The following is a 16,003-nucleotide window of genomic DNA, read 5'->3' on the forward strand; positions in this document are numbered from 1 at the left end:
ATAACCAATACGAATCTTGTTGCGCGTGGTTGCATAAGAGCCACTACACAGAGAATTGTTGTCTTAACGCACATTCATTGGTTCAGCTTGTTCGCCACTCACCAGCATATCTAAACACAAACCTTTGCGCTAGCACGAACGTAATCTGTTAAGCTGTTTGTTAGGTAAGTTAATATTTACCTCGAAGAGATGTCAGAGTCCACCTGGCTCGCTCCAGTTACAAACTTAGGGGATATCGGTTCGTATTGGACAGCTAAGAAAGTGAAGCAGGAAGATCCGATTATTGCACCACCCAAAATTATCATGCCACGACAAACAAGGCCAGGGGAAGCTTCGTCAACGAAAAACAAAGGAGTGTATATTCTTGACGAGCGTGAAATCGGTAAGTCGAATTAGATTATTAAAAAAAATTTCACGATCACATTTATTCTGCGAAAGTTATAAAGCACGTAAGACAAGTGACGTGTCAGACACATTATCCGGACCTACAAAATCTTTTTACAATTTTTAAACAATCGTTTGTGAAATGAGATCTTCTCATTTTTAACTGTTTAACCAAAAACTAATAGGTACAGTCATTTTTTAAAATTTAAACAGTATAAATTGTGTATAAAAACCATCAGTTTTTTGTACTGTATTGGATTTTCTGTTTTACCACGGTACATTCTCTTCCACGTTTATTTTTCGTTCCGGTGTAACTGAGAACTGTAGTAATTTATGCAAAGCGGCGAATTTTTTGAGTAAAAGATTAACAGATGCCAATATGCCTGGAATGCGCAAAGATAAAGATGAGGAAGCTGGTGAGTGTTATAACTATTACCCATATAATACAAAAACTATAGGAACCATACATTTTTACAAGGCATGCGACCATGCGTTTAAGTTTTGCGCAAGGGATACTGTTTTGCCGAACATTTAATGGGCAAAAGTTTACAGATGTTTCTTATTTTAAGGAAGTGGAAACCCATTTGCTTATATCGAAAGAACCGCTGTCCTGCAAGAAGCAAGGATCTTTCAACAAACCCCAATCAATCCTCGAAAATGCTGCGAGATTTTAACCAAAATCATTTACTTGATCAACCAAGGGGAAATAATAACTACCAACGAAGCAACGGAAACCTTTTTTGCAATGACAAAACTGTTTCAGTCCAGTGATGTAAGTGCTTGCATGTAAAATGTGTCATGTTTTATCAAATGTGTAACAAGTACTTTAACTATGCTCCTACTTATCAGGTGATTATGAGAAGAATGTGTTATCTCACGATTAAAGAGATGGCAAAGATGACTGAAAATGCCTTCATTGTCACCCAAAGGTACATTATTTTAGTTACAACAATATAGTTGTAGTCATTTGGTGATTTCACTGAATTTGTATTTTTTTGTTTCAGTTTGACAAAGGACATGAATGGAAGGGAGGATATCTTTCGTGCTGCAGCTGTCCGAGCTTTGTGTGCTATCACAGATTCAAGCACCTTGCAAGGAATAGAACGATACATGAAGCAGGCAATTGTTGACAAGGTACTGATCTTTCCACCAGGGCCAGTGTATGATATCTTTATGTTATGTTTAACTGTTTTTTTTCAGGTGCACTCTGTTGCAAGTGCTGCTTTGGTATCAGCTTTGCATTTGACTAAACACACCAATGATTTTGTCAAGCGCTGGGTTAATGAAGTACAGGAATCTTGCTCTAGTGACAATGTTATGGTGCAGGTACTTAACAAGTAGTATACTTTATGAATGTGACAGTTTTCAAACTTAATTTTGTTTTAGTATCACGCCCTTGGTTTGCTGTACCACTTGCGGAAAAAGGATCGCTTGGGGACATCCAAAATGGTCAGGAAATTTATGAAATCTGGTTTGAAGTCACCATTTGCCTACTGCATGTTGATTAGAATAGCTAGCAAGCTACTCGAGGAAGAAGACGCTGGGTAATTATTTGTTTTAATACATTTATTTCCTACTGTGTGACCAGCTTCAGAATTGGTTTAGAAAATTGGCTTGTGTATGTGTTGTTCCTTCTGAATGAAAAAATAAGGTAAAACTATTTTTCTTTAGACATGACAGTCCACTGTACGACTTTATTGAGAGTTGCTTGCGCAACAAACATGAACTAGTGATCTATGAAGCTGCATCAGCCATTGTCAACATGCAAAACTGCACCGCCAGGGAATTAGCCCCAGCTGTATCAGGTAACATAGATAACTTTATACCTTCGCTGTGTTGTCAAATATTTAACTGCAACTAACTAGGCCACCATAAAGTTAAACTCATGTTCCTATTCTTTAAAGGTACACTTTTAAAATGTATGAATCCCAAACTTGGTTTCTATTTTGGTAATGCAAATTTGGTCTAATTTAGGAAAAGTTACACTTTAGTGACTGTTTATCATTGTGTCGGTTTTTAAAACAGCTCATGTTGCTAGTTTAGCTTACAGACTAAAAAATGGTTGGTCAAATTTCTTTTGATTTATTTTTCGTAAATATTTAGTTTTGCAGCAGTTTATATCCTCTCCTAAGCCAACAATGCGATATGCTGGTGTAAAGACCCTTAGTAAGGTATTGGACCTTATTCTCCAAAAGCCTACATGCTTGCTTTCATTTTAGTCAAGCAATCTAGTTTAATTTGGCTTGATGTTATGTTACAGCTCTGCAACATACTAACTTGCCAGTTACACAATCTTGTGTAGTTTCCTTTTGCACTTCCACTCCATTTGTAGTGGTGCTTGATTTCTTTTTGAAGGCTTCTGTTGCGTAACTCTGTGCCCACTGTTTTTCTGCAGTCCTTCAGCTTTTTCTCAGTTCACCCAAGCCCTCATTTAGATATGCTGGCGTAAGAACACTAAACAAGGTATTACTCACTTTCATGATACTTCATTCCCACTATGCACCAAACATGAAAATTTGTCCTCATGAACTATATTTCATTTGAAGCTAATTAATTGCAGTTGCATGTTTCATTTACTAAAGAGTATTTATTGCCAAACAAAATTTGAAATTACGGTGCATTTTTTGTTTTTATTTTCTTTTAAATTTTAATCAGTGCTTCACATAACTTTAATGCTCAATTAGCAAATGCATGCTTTGTGTCTTTAGCTGCACCAAAATGTTACCTATTTTTTGTTTTGCACATTTTGAAAAAAATGTGATTATTAGCAGTATTTCATTGTACAATAGCAGCTTTTTTGCTCTTATAACAGCAATAATTTATTATTCTACCTATTGTTTTTAGAAGCAAAAGTTTTTTGTTAAGTTTTCTGTACCTTCAGTATATATATGTTTATGCTTGTTGTCAACTACTAAAGGTTGCAATGAAACATCCATCAGCTGTCACTGCCTGCAACTTGGATTTGGAAAATCTTATTACTGATGTAAACAGGAGCATTGCTACTTTGGCTATTACAACTCTACTTAAGGTAAGTATTTGTGTAATGTGAAAACAATTACATATGAATTACCTAATAAATTTGTTAAGTCTCATAATTGCCCAGCTTTTATGTGGAATTAATAATTTTGCCATCTTTTCATAGACTGGAAGTGAGAGCAGTGTGGATCGTTTGATGAAACAAATCACATCTTTCATGTCAGAAATTTCTGATGAATTTAAAGTTGTTGTGGTAAAAGCTATTTCAGCACTTTGTCAGAAGTATCCCAGGAAACATGCTGTGATGATGAACTACCTGTCATCCATGCTAAGAGATGAGGTAAGTCTATGTGTTTGGTTTATTCAGTGTACTCATTTGAAAATATGTTAAGTAAGTGCTTCTTAATCTACACTATTTGACATGTTGTGTTGGTCTATGCTAAGCTTTGAAACTGTAAGATATATATTTCTTGCATATCATGTTATTTCTAAAATGGTAAACTGTAGTGCTGTACTCCTAAAAGGATTTCAGAGCTGCACTAAGGTTTTAAGTTTTAACAGAGCCATATTATTTTACCGAGCCTCAGCTTGACAATGCCTGGCCTAAGCAATATTAAATGACTTGTTGCGTAAAAACGAAAAGTAGTTCATGTGTTACCTATGAATTTAAAGGGTGGATTTGAGTACAAAAAGGCTATTGTTGAATGTATCATAGCAATCTTGGAAGAGTCACCAGAATCTAAAGAAAGTGGTCTTTCTCACCTCTGTGAATTTATTGAAGTAAGTATTGTTGGCTAAATCTCAGCTTTTACTTAAAACCGTGAACCATTTAGTATTGTCCAACATAAACTCAGTGAATTACCTATATGTTGTCTTGTTTGCAGGATTGTGAGCACACAGTTCTTGCCACCAAGATCATTCACTTGCTTGGACGTGAAGGGCCCAAAACTCCAAACCCATCAAAATACATTCGGTTTATATACAATCGTGTTATTCTGGAAAATAAAGCTGTTAGGGCTGGTAAACATAGCATAGCATACATAGTAAATGTGTTCCATGGTGGAAGACTACTCTTTTTGTCACTATGTAGCTGCTGTTTCTGCCCTTGCACGCTTTGGAGCTCAGTGTGATGATCTTCTTCCAAGCATTCTGTCTTTGCTGTCAAGATCAATGATGGATGAAGATGATGAAGTACGCGACAGAGCCACATTTTATTACCACACTTTAAGTCAGAAGGACAAGCCCCTCACTTCTGCTTACATTCTTAATGGTAAAAAGTGAAAAAGAGTGTTTTTATAGTGTGAGAATTGCTAGCTTTTGAGTACCGACTATAAAAGGAATTTTATTAAATTTCTTTATCATTTCTTTATCACTTTATGATATTTGTCATTAACAGTAAACGGTTGGTGCTTTTCTACACAAAAGTGGCACATTTTCTTTTTGTCGTCATTATGCTGAAATTATTTTCTGTAATGACATGGGTACTTTTCATTGATGATTGAATTTACAAGACACAGAATAGATATAACTGGATTTTTATGCAGGATGTTAAATTTCATTTTTCTATTCTAGGGCTGATGGTGTCTGTGCCAGCTCTGGAAAGGTGTTTACAACAGTACTTGAAAGAAGCCAGTGATGAACCATTTAACATGAAATCAGTGCCACTCGTTTCAATACCTACGAATGAACCCAAACCTGATGGTAACAAAAAATATGATTTTAGCATGTTATTTAATTTTAATAAAAATGTGTACTTTGTGCAGAATTTTCAAGCAAGTCTGAAGAAAAACCGGTTGCTTCCAGGCAGGAAATATTTGCAGGTATGTAGATTTTATGAATTGTTGTTAACAGCTTCTATGAGTCTCATTGTTGATGTTTTCTGCAACATTTTTTAATGATATAAATGCAATGGTAAAAGGGACAAGCAATGTATTCAAGTACATATAGGTGGTAAATCATAACATCAAATTTAATGCTTTTTGTTATGAAACAACATATTTAAAATGATTACCACCAAACAGTCATCAGGGTTTGGTCAATGCAATGCAATTTTACCTGCATATTTTGGTTTAACTCTGTTTTGCTACTGAAAGCTGACCAAGCATACTGTAACATCATTAATTAAGCAATCTTGGTAAATATCCTGTAAAGTGTTTCCGTAGATTTACTTATAAGTTAAAATTGGTCCTGTTATACTACATATGTATATATTCAACTGATCAATACTTTCGCTTTTGCAGAGCAATTGTCCAGGGTGCCAGAGTTTGCTGTACTTGGTCAGCTCTTCAAGTCATCAGATCCAGTTGAACTGACAGAATCAGAAACCGAATATGTGGTGAGGTGCACCAAGCATACTTTCCCACAGCATATTGTGTTACAGTTCGACTGCACCAACACACTCAATGATCAAATACTGGAAGGTGTCACAGTGCAAGTTGAACCGAGTGATGGCTTCGAAGTCATTGCATATGTTCCTTGTCCCTCGCTGGTGTTTAATCAACCTGGTAAGAAACACTAACTGTAATAGTGTTTGATTTTCAGCCCTATCATAGTTACCAATAACGTAACTTTCGAATCAAATTAATGACTTACTGACGTTGGTGCAAATTTATCCACGTTTTACACGATTTTCTATGAGTGGTTTTAAATGGAAAGGCAGTTTGTTTGCATACATGTATTTCGGGGTTTAGAATGTGTTAGGGTTTTGGTTACCATTTTTTTTATTCCAGTTTGTTTGTGATTTAGGTGTGACGTATGCCTGTATCGCGATTCCCGACGAAGACCCCACTGACGTAACTACCACGCTATCGTGTATTCTGAAGTTCCTTGTAAAAGACTGCGATCCAAACACTGGGGAGACGGACGACGATGGATATAACGACGAATATGTGGTATGTTGCGCTTCGTGGGATGGTTAAAATCCAAGTTTATTTCTTAGCCTTGGACTTACTAAACTGCAAATAATCTGCACATGTCTGTTTTTAAAACCGGCCCTAATGGCCAAAAACAAAACGTAAACCACAGAACCAGTTTTGACTGGTCCTTTTTTTAATACAGAATGTGAAAATAAAACAGTAGAACCGCCGTCGGGATAAGCGTATACTGTTATTTTATATCCCACGCGAGCCTATATTTTTACCGCCTTGCTATACGGCAACGTATATTAGGCCTTAGTAGAGTTTAAAGCCAATTTGTAAAGTTGTGACAATGTCAAATTGTTTTGCAGCTTGAAGACGTCGACATTACGGTCGCTGATCACGTGCAGAAAGTTCTCAAAGCGAATTTCGGGGCTGCTTGGGAGGAAGTGGGTGACGAAAATCAACTCGAGGACACATACGCCCTTTCTACAGTCAATACCCTGCAAGGTATGTACTGATACAATGTTCAAGCAAATTGTTGTCATATTCGTTCTTGAGGAAAAGCAGGTTCTTTTTGAATGAGGAAATAATGACTTAAATTTTTTCAGGGTGAAATATATATACACCTTAAAACAAAACCCTATACCACTTGTTTTCCATTAGTCTGTACTCAAAACATATTTCGACCCTTCATTTCGAATTTTGCATCTCAAGGAGCTTTTATCGCATGAAAATTTGCTGTCTTAAAAGCTTATTTAAACCTAATGCAATTTATTTCCATATACTGTGACATTTTGATCAATTTATTACAAATGCGTTTTTTTTCACAGACGCCGTCAAGGATATCAGTAAGTACCTTGGAATGCAGGCATGCGAGCGATCCGACAAAGTACCAGAAGGCAAATCAGCCCACACGCTTTTCCTTGCCGGGGTCTTTCGGGGTGGGCACGATGTCTTAGCACGAGCCAAACTTGTCCTCAAAGATGGAGTCACCATGCAACTGACAGTGCGAAGTACAGACATAGATGCTGCCCAGGTTATAACATCGGCGGTCGGATAGCTGTGGGATGCTTCTTTATATGTTCACATGTGCAAAAAGCTTTCGTTGCCTTCATTTTCTACACGTGTTCACTTCTTGTAAATCTTTATTTCAGTGCTTTGTTAGATACTGGTCATTGATGGGTAAACTACAACCAAAAACAAATAAACAATAAATAATCCGCTATCTAATGTGTGTGAATGGAGTGTTAGCCATTGCAGTTGTTGTGTTGCGAATTATTATGGTCATATGTTAAGTGATATAAAGTTCCTCTCCAGAAACGATAAGTGTTGAGCAGTCCGATTTGCAGAAATTTTTCATTTGCGGCAATAAACAAAATACACGAAATACATAAAAAAGTTTAAGCAATGAAACAGGTACGGTAAGTGGATAGCTACGTGTTTTTGTATCGAAAATCATTATCGTTATAAAACGCATTGTAATGTGGGTTTTGAACGAAACATACCATATGATGACAATAGAATTTCTAGCGAGAGGAAAATTTGGTTGTGAAAAAATAATTAAAGTTGATAGAAATTCATGCAATATTTTGCCTCTGAGTCAGTGCCTTGTTTCTCTATGGCCGTGGATTATAATCAATAATCTAATTCTAACATCCCAGCCACATAACGCTTTTAGTAGCGGTGTAGCTGCCGCGCGTTTATCATCCTTCCACCAATTGTGCCCTTACCTTTGTCGCGCTTTATAACGTCCAAACGTTGCGTAGCTATTTCCGGCTTGGTGAATATTTAACGCAATTGTGCTGCTACGATTTGTATCACCGGCGAAATAAACTCAACTCAGCTCAACATATCAAAAGCTGTCTCACTGGAAAACCTGAACACTTTGGCCAGTCGGTACAAAAATGGCACACAGCCAAATTTTAATTTAAAAAAAAAGGTTTTAGCAATAGATAATATTACAAGACTTAACGGATCTTTCGATTTGTAGATAGTTATTCCGATTTAAGTGTTTCCACATGAAAATACACTGATTAAAAATACAACAATATTTGTGTGATAATTTCAGCGTGTCTTCAAGGAGGTGATTTCCCTAACATAAGTCGGGATTGTCGCGTTTTTATTGGTCGAAACCTTTTTTACGTCACAGATGAGAGAAAGCATGGTAATGTTGTTTTCTTTGCAATTTTACTTCTAAGTGCATGTATTCCAAGGCGTAGTGAATTAGAGTGTAGACAGTTCAAAACACCCTGGGAAGTGTGGGTTGTATGAATAACGGCAAGAGTTTTTTGTGATTTATTTATAAGTATGCAGGAAGTGGATAAAGAGTTGTTTTCTTTGCTTCACAAAAAATCCTGGAGCAAGGTAAGAATAAGAATGCCGTAAAAACCTGGTTTATTGCAGTTTATTTCCACGTTTGGATTATTTGCACAATAACCCATATTTCCTCCGTGTGTGTTTTTAGTGTTATTTCCATGCATTTATATTTAACAGATACGATTTGGACTCTTCTGTGAAAAAAAACATTGAAAACTTTTCTAGCATATTAAAAGATCATTATAGCCAAAATTGTAATGAGAATTATAGTCCAAATTGCAGTAAGTGTGCCAAACTTAAACAATGGCACAGGTTAAGTTTTAAATTGATCACACATGCATAATGCTGTGTTTTTTTTATGTACGATGTAAACCTGTAAAAACAAAACAGTACCAGAATATATAAAGCAGAAAACAAAAGAATTTGCTGTGCATCTAAAATATACATGATCGCTTGGTGCACCTTAATATCACTTTAATATCGCTTGGTGCACCTTTATATTGCTTGGTGCGCATTTATAGCGCTCGGTGCACATTTATATAGCTCTCTGCAACTTTATATTGCTCGGTGCATGTGTACATTGCTTGGTTCGCCGTTATATCGCTTGATGTACCCTATATACCGTTTGCTGCACTTTTGTCTTGCTTGGTGCACCTTTCAATTACTCGGTTTAACCTTACTTAGTGATATAAAGGTGCACCAGGTAATATAAGGGTACACCAAGTGATATAAATGTGCACCAAGCGATGTTAAGTTGCACCAAGCGATATTAAGGTGCACCAAGCGATATAAAGGTGCTACAAGTTATATAAATGTGCACCACATGATTTTAAGGTGCACCAAGTGATATTAAGGTGCGCCAACGGGTGATAATAATGCACCAAGCGATCCTGTATATTTTAGATGCACCCAAGAATTTGCATCAGTTACACTACCAAACCAATTGTGTTGGTGTCAATTGTATTTTTTGCAACTTCTTGATATCCTCATATTTGTAAATAACTACTAATTCTTAGTTTTTTTTTATCATTTACAACTGTTATTTAGAACTTAGATATTTCCAATATCAATGAGTGGATTCGATTATCAGCTGAACGATGGAAAGGGTTTTATACCATGGAACTTGTTTTGTCTAGATGCACAGAAGATGTTATTTTGAAGAATGGCATATCTTGGATTGAAATTGCTGCAACCACTGTGGTAAAGGTAAATAACCTGCTATAAATGTTCAGTTTGATCATCAATGTTTGTTTCTTGTTTAAGAACTTTGTAAATGACACTGATTGTGTTATCGTAGTGCAGAAACAGAACAATGGTCTGCATAAAGTGCTAAATTATTCTGGTTTAGAAATTGAGCAGTTTCAGGTTTCATTTATACATAAACCAGCTTGAAATTTAGAATCACATTGAGGAAAGCGTACGGACCATAGCTGCCAGCAATTTTGCAAAGTTGTTGGAAATATCCACACAAATTCCTTCGGTGTCTAAAGAACTATCATCCAATCATGTGATTAATATCCTACAACTTCTACTGTCTTCTGATAATTGTGTAAGTGTAAATACATGCAACTAATTTGCACACAATAAAAACTATGCACTGTTCTAACACATAAGTTTATCATTGACAGAATCCGGTTCCATGTTTAGCATGTATGGAAGCAATTATGAAGCACTTTCCAGCACCATGTAACCCACACAAGGGAAAAGTCTCTAAATATATTTTTCCACATACTCTGAGCTTGAAAACTAATGCTCAAGATGCTGCTATAAGGTATGTTTTACTGTTGTCATTGGGGTAGTGAGTTAAATGTTGTTTTTTCGCAAAACAATAATCATGCAACTTTTTTCCAAAAGGTGTTGGAGCATGGTTGCTTTGCTTGGTGGTGGTGGACAAGGAAGAAAAAATCATGCACTTCAATGGGAACAACAATTTGATGAAACGTTGAAGGCTTGGAAATTTATCAGCACAAACCTGTGGGATCCAAAGCTGGATGAAGGTAATTTCAATTTATAATTTAAAATGCAGATTATGCAATCATGTACTGTTGCTTTCAGGGGAAGTTGATCCATCTATTGGAAGTTTATCTTTTCATTTTGATCCTTTGCCATCCTCTGAGCCAGATCTATCAATTACATTGGTTCAAAGGTAGTAATGTTTTACAGTTTCTCTTCTATGATATGTGCCCCTTTCCCTGAAGAGTTTTATACTTTGATGGTTGGTAAATTAAAAGTATTCCGTTTTAATAAATTTTTGTTTTAATTTTTTTTTAGATTTCTGATGGTTTGCAAATGCTTGTGTGGGCTATTAAATCTAAATTTTCCACATCTTTTAAATGTTTCTGTTGACAAGATTTTTAACCTTTTGATCGCAAATTTTGATGTCACACCAAAGTCACTGGTAATTGTTTTAGTGAACTAACTTATTTTTTGTCTTGTATTGCTTTTAAAAGTATTCATTTTTTTCAATTTTTCTTAGTTAACTTATTATTACACAAACTGCAACTTTAAATGGTTTTCAAATCAAAACCTTTTTGTTACCTAATGACAAAGTTGTTTTTTTCATTCCATTTTGCAGAAACACATTATTGAATCTCACCTTTCTGTGGATTGTCTGCAAACGGTTCACATACATTGTCTTTATGTGTTACGCGCATGTATTGAAAGGTTTGTACAAATGTGGAATGGGAACAATTGAACTGAAAGTGTCCATTTTAGTTCCCAATTACTTCTATGTTTAGTGGTCATACTGCACTGTGTCGAAGAGCAACACAAGTCAATCGCATGTTTTTGAATTTGCTTACAATGTGGAGGGATACAAATCCTACTTTTGGAATGTCTAAAAATTGTATTAAAATTCGACTGAATATCTACGGTGTAATGCTCTATTGGGTCGAGGTAAAAGAGTAATAGAATTTGAAAACAATAAGTGATTTATTTTTGTGATTAATAATATTGATTGTATTGTTTAGTATTTAACTTTGGATTACTTTTTAAAGAGTTGTGGATCCAAATCTAGGTTTCTTATGGGACAAAAGCATTTTACCCAGCCGCTGTTGGAATACATGGTTGAGAATTTTTCACTGATTCCAGATTATGAGCGGGTACTGCTGTTTCAAATGCTAATTTTGAACACAATTTGAGCATTGCTTTGTTCACAGGGTAATACAGATATTCAAGCAAAGAAACCAATTGTAAGTGGTAGAAAAAAATCCAAGAGACTCATAAATTCTGATGTATCCTTTTCAAGAATTGTTGATTCCTCTGCAAACTCTCAGGTTTGCATTGCCTCACTGAAAGGTTTGTGAAATCAGTAGTATTTGCTAAAAAGTTTACTTGAATTATTCAATAAGTTTGTTCACAGTATTGCGGATTTGCATCTACTCCAATGGATCTATGTTGCCATCCTTTGTACACAAATCTCTCCAAAAACATGTCATCCTTTTATTGATGGATATTATGCGTGCAAAAAATATAATTCCTTACACACAGTAATTGGTTTATATAGCATCACATTTGTGAATGCATTTCAAGATCTCCACATTGATAAAAATAATTGTCTGAAACATTTTTCAGTTGTGCTGGTTGTCGAAAAGAGTTGTATCATCTCCTGTTAGCGCTGACAGTTGTTCCAAGTCCTGAATACCCAGCACCTCTTCAACTGGCCTTAACTATCATCAGACATGGAAGTGCGCGTGATTCTGACATGGATGTGAGATCTTTCTGCATGGAAGCCAGTGCTACTTTGTCAAATATTGTTCGACCTAGAATCCCTGCTTTAAACAGGTTAAGCAATTAGTCAGGACTATTACTTGTGTGGCCTCTTTTAGTAGTTTTGTAATCACATACAAGTTAAAAATGTTGGTTACTGATTTTTTGTAAACATGATTGGCCAAAAGAGGCTTTATGTACTGTTGCAAAATTTGTATGTTCACCCAGATCAATCTGCCTTTATGATGAAATATTACAAACACCACCATAACATTGCAGAATACTAATTTTTAGAATCTGTCCAAGTATGGATGTCATAAGAAGTGTCCAAACATCTGCTCAATACACAAGTGAAACACATTTAGTGCATGTAGAAGAGTCTGAGCAGCCCATTTCTCAGACATCAAATGAGGTTGAAATGAACACTGAAACAGATGTAAGAAGTTCAGAAACATCAACCTCTCCACTACTGCCTGTGAACTATGAGGAACAAGGTTATTTCGTAATGATAATAATTAATACAGCACAACTATCAGTGGGTCCTTATAAGTTAAGATGTTTTGTTTCTCTATTTTTCACTACTGTTTTTTATGTTATGAAACTTTTACATGTAACAGGATACAGATCTAATCTATGTGATATATAGATTGCCTTTTAAGTCACATTGACGTAAAAACAGTTTTAATGCCAGCTGTCATTTTTGTTAAATATATGATTAAAGCTGTGTTAACTTGTTCTTTAGAATCTGTGGCAAAAACCATTAGTGAGACAGAATCTAATGACGACCCAGTACCTGAGGCAAATCAGCCTGTAATGAAACTTCCTGTCACATCAGGTAACTGAAGTAGCAAAAACAGCAACCATTTGCCATACTTTGCTGCTATGTAAAATGTCAACCATAAGAGACTTGACTAAATCTCTCCTAATTTCTAATTTTTTTCCGAACTTTTTCGATTCAAAGGATTACATTTCTAAGTGTGAAAATAATCTTTAAAGCTCTTTGGTGTTTAGGTAACAGAGTAAGAAATTTATTTAAGCGTCATTTTTTTCTTTTGTAGACGCCAGTTTCCTTTCGCCGTTTCGGAATACTCACGAGGTGGCAATAGAGAGCGATTGTGATCACGATGTTAATAAGTTGGGCGAAAATTCTAGCAATCATGAAAATCAACTGAATGAAATTTATTTAGGTTAGTTTTAGGAAAAAAAAATGTCAACAAATGCCGTTTGTTTTTCTACAAATGCAAAAATCTGATGTATATTGTACTTTTCAATGGCAATATGAGAATTAAAACGCTTTTTTGTTGTATTTTAATGATCATGAATCGTTTTTTATAAGTTTTCTGTTGTGATTTCATTTTAAGATAACAACAGCACTAGAGGACAAAAACGAAAACTCGAAAATACCCAATCGCCTACAGCTGATATGAATACCGAAGAAAACGAACAGAAAGTGGCAAGTGGTTCATTTTATTTTTTTATTTTTGGTTCACGCACAACACAGTACCTTCATGTGTCATCGAATCAACGGACCTTTACCGCAAACCTTTCTAGACAAAGAAGTAATTGCTATAATCACACAGTGTAAAATTGCAAAATGTTCTAATAGTTTCTCGGCCATTAGTATATGTAAGGCTTCTGATAGTAATTTTTATGCAAAAATTAAATATTCAATTCTATTTTTGGTTTTATCCTTGCTACAAATTTCGCGGGAAAATAAAACAATTACTAAATCGGTTGTAACGAAGTGCTTGGGAAAACCAAATATTCACCCACATAACGACACAACTAAAGTGGCTTGACAACTTTTGCTTGGCGTGTTGTGACGCATACGGATGACGTGAATTTATTAATACCTTCATACGCGATTATTTCTGCCTCCAACAAGCAACGGTTGTTTTTGTGTCTGTGTTTCCCTTTTGATCGATAATTTCAGAAATAGCATTTCACATGACAAGAATAAGTCAAGTATTTTAGGGTCATTGCAAGTGTACATTGCAGTACGAACTTCCGTCAAATTATTTCTGTCAAAAAATCGTATTGAATGTTGCAAAACTATTTTAAATGTTGCAAAGTGTTCCAATTTTGCAATAAAACTGTTTGGATATTAATAGTTGGTAACGTGCATCGTGTGACTATTTGCAGTTTGGTGATAAAAATCGGCCATCTATAGGCCTACAGCACAAAAACTTAGGGCAACAAATAACTACATAACGCACACGTTTACGAACTTTTTCGGCAAACAAAAAAATACCCGAAATGATCTTTCGAACTGTTTTATATTTGCGTGTCTGTCGTCAAGCCCCTAAAAAATCTGGAATTTCATTACATGACACACATTGCATCGAAAGTTTCATACCCTTGTCGCACAAGTCATATTCCCGTGTACGTCGTAACACCTATTCACACAACAGCGTTTACTATACAGGAACTCACTGATGACATCACAGCAATGTTAAGCGACTTCGTTGATGCAAGCCCTGATGACGACACATCTGGTGGTGATCAGTAGCAGAGCCTTTATTCGAACTGCCAACTCCAGACCATCAGTCATGTCACTTTTAAAAGCTCCGTGAATCATCCTCGAGCTTTCTGTCATCCATTGACGTCGGGTTTTTGGGACTGCACAAAAGCTTTAGGAACTCGAATTACGAGCTAATAATAGCGCATGATAAGTAAAATGTAGAGTTGCCTTCAAGTTTCTTGGACAAGTTGTGCATGGACTTACCCAACTACAACATTAATTCAACTGTTTGATTTGAACTTGCAAGTCGCATGGTGCCGATGAATTCCAATGACAATAAACGTAAATGCAAACTCTTGACAATTTTGCTCGAGCACACAAGACAATAATGGGGTAGCGTAAGGTCACAAACTGGGTCTTCCCGAGCTCACATGTATTTTTTTTATTTGGCAATAGGTTGAGTAAGTGCATGCTAAATGTTTGGGAGCATCATTACCTGCGACAAGTTTAAAAGCATTTTACCTGTCATTTTATTTCACTATAATCACCAATAGTTTGATGGGACTTTAAAGCAACTCCTTAGGACCCGTAGGTGATAATTTCTCGAATCAAAAGACAAATATAAATTTCAAACACACTTCATTGTGTGGATTACGAAATAAAAAGTTCTACGCGACAAGGAACAAATCTTTTTGGGGTGGATGTTTTTTTTATAAGCCCCCACTCGTCTCCTTCCGGTAAACAACTCGCAGCCCCTGAGTGCCCATGGGACCCACTTGAGACCCATTGCACTAGAACAGGGGTTCTTAACCTGGGGTGCACGCACCCCCAAGGGGTGCGGGGATGCTGAATCATTAAGGTTGGTTAGGTCTATTCTATTTAAGCAATTACAGAAGGGGGAGCGAAAATTGTTTAGTGATTTGAAAGGGGGTGCGAAAATTGGTTAGTGATTTGAAAGGGGTGCAGCAAGGAAAAAAGGTTAAGAACCACTGCACTAGAACAATTTTCAAGCCGGAAGTAGCTGCGCACAGTTCAAAGTGTTGTGGATTGGAAGTCACATTGGGTGTATAATGGCAAAGCGCTGCAGCTGCACCGTAGCTGTTTTAATGACGTCTGGTGTAGACTAGTGACTTGATGAGTATTGTACATAAAGTAGCGAGGAGCAATTGTGTGGAAAAGTATGTACCAAATATGTCGCGCAGCAGGCTACTCATGCGATTTCCAACCACGTCTGACACACCGTTTGTCTGAGCATATTTCGTGGTGTTGATTGTGCCTACCACAAATGACGCAGACTTTG

The 16,003-nt window shown here is 36.2% G+C and overlaps 2 protein-coding genes across 3 annotated transcripts; both read left to right on the forward strand.

Moving 5' to 3' along the window:
- The first annotated feature begins 573 nt into the window (after nucleotides 1-573).
- LOC145224125 (coatomer subunit gamma-2-like) lies at nucleotides 574-7,443 on the forward strand. The gene is made up of 19 exons (XM_080090556.1): nucleotides 574-800; nucleotides 954-1,156; nucleotides 1,234-1,313; nucleotides 1,389-1,518; nucleotides 1,585-1,710; nucleotides 1,771-1,928; nucleotides 2,056-2,189; nucleotides 2,780-2,847; nucleotides 3,302-3,412; nucleotides 3,527-3,700; nucleotides 4,033-4,140; nucleotides 4,245-4,380; nucleotides 4,451-4,630; nucleotides 4,933-5,061; nucleotides 5,124-5,180; nucleotides 5,601-5,864; nucleotides 6,106-6,251; nucleotides 6,587-6,725; nucleotides 7,049-7,443. Exons 1-19 carry the CDS (start codon nucleotides 764-766, stop codon nucleotides 7,276-7,278), a joined length of 2,610 nt encoding a protein of 869 aa, XP_079946682.1. The 5' UTR covers nucleotides 574-763; the 3' UTR covers nucleotides 7,279-7,443.
- A 924-nt stretch (nucleotides 7,444-8,367) lies between these two features.
- Nucleotides 8,368-15,066, forward strand: LOC145224819 (proline-, glutamic acid- and leucine-rich protein 1-like). Of its 2 annotated transcripts, XM_080091405.1 has the most exons (18): nucleotides 8,368-8,582; nucleotides 9,582-9,740; nucleotides 9,934-10,083; nucleotides 10,163-10,305; nucleotides 10,389-10,531; nucleotides 10,590-10,680; nucleotides 10,806-10,932; nucleotides 11,110-11,198; nucleotides 11,273-11,429; nucleotides 11,531-11,635; nucleotides 11,693-11,831; nucleotides 11,896-12,022; nucleotides 12,108-12,317; nucleotides 12,537-12,736; nucleotides 12,985-13,077; nucleotides 13,301-13,429; nucleotides 13,604-13,695; nucleotides 14,668-15,066. In XM_080091405.1, the coding sequence occupies exons 1-18, from the start codon at nucleotides 8,526-8,528 to the stop codon at nucleotides 14,749-14,751; spliced, it is 2,295 nt and encodes a 764-aa protein (XP_079947531.1). In that variant the 5' UTR covers nucleotides 8,368-8,525; the 3' UTR covers nucleotides 14,752-15,066. The 2 variants fall into 2 exon arrangements, with proteins under 2 accessions (XP_079947531.1, XP_079947532.1); XM_080091406.1 differs by lacking the exon at nucleotides 12,985-13,077 and having other exon boundaries at nucleotides 8,375-8,582.
- Nucleotides 15,067-16,003: the final 937 nt, after the last annotated feature.

This window comes from Phallusia mammillata, chromosome 4, assembly GCF_965637545.1.
Source record: "Phallusia mammillata chromosome 4, kaPhaMamm4.hap1.1, whole genome shotgun sequence".
Taxonomy (NCBI): Eukaryota; Metazoa; Chordata; class Ascidiacea; order Phlebobranchia; family Ascidiidae; genus Phallusia; species Phallusia mammillata.

Excerpts from the sequence above, each read along its gene's own strand:
- LOC145224819 (XM_080091405.1), top strand. The coding sequence starts at position 8,526 with ATGCAGGAAGTGGATAAAGAGTTGTTTTCTTTGCTTCACAAAAAATCC. Across the intron at positions 9,741-9,933 it reads CTGCAACCACTGTGGTAAAG|AATCACATTGAGGAAAGCGT; the intron begins GTAAATAACCTG and ends CTTGAAATTTAG. Across the intron at positions 12,737-12,984 it reads TGTGAACTATGAGGAACAAG|AATCTGTGGCAAAAACCATT; the intron begins GTTATTTCGTAA and ends CTTGTTCTTTAG.
- LOC145224125 (XM_080090556.1), top strand. The coding sequence starts at position 764 with ATGCCTGGAATGCGCAAAGATAAAGATGAGGAAGCTG. Across the intron at positions 3,701-4,032 it reads CATCCATGCTAAGAGATGAG|GGTGGATTTGAGTACAAAAA; the intron begins GTAAGTCTATGT and ends ATGAATTTAAAG. Across the intron at positions 5,062-5,123 it reads GAATGAACCCAAACCTGATG|AATTTTCAAGCAAGTCTGAA; the intron begins GTAACAAAAAAT and ends TACTTTGTGCAG.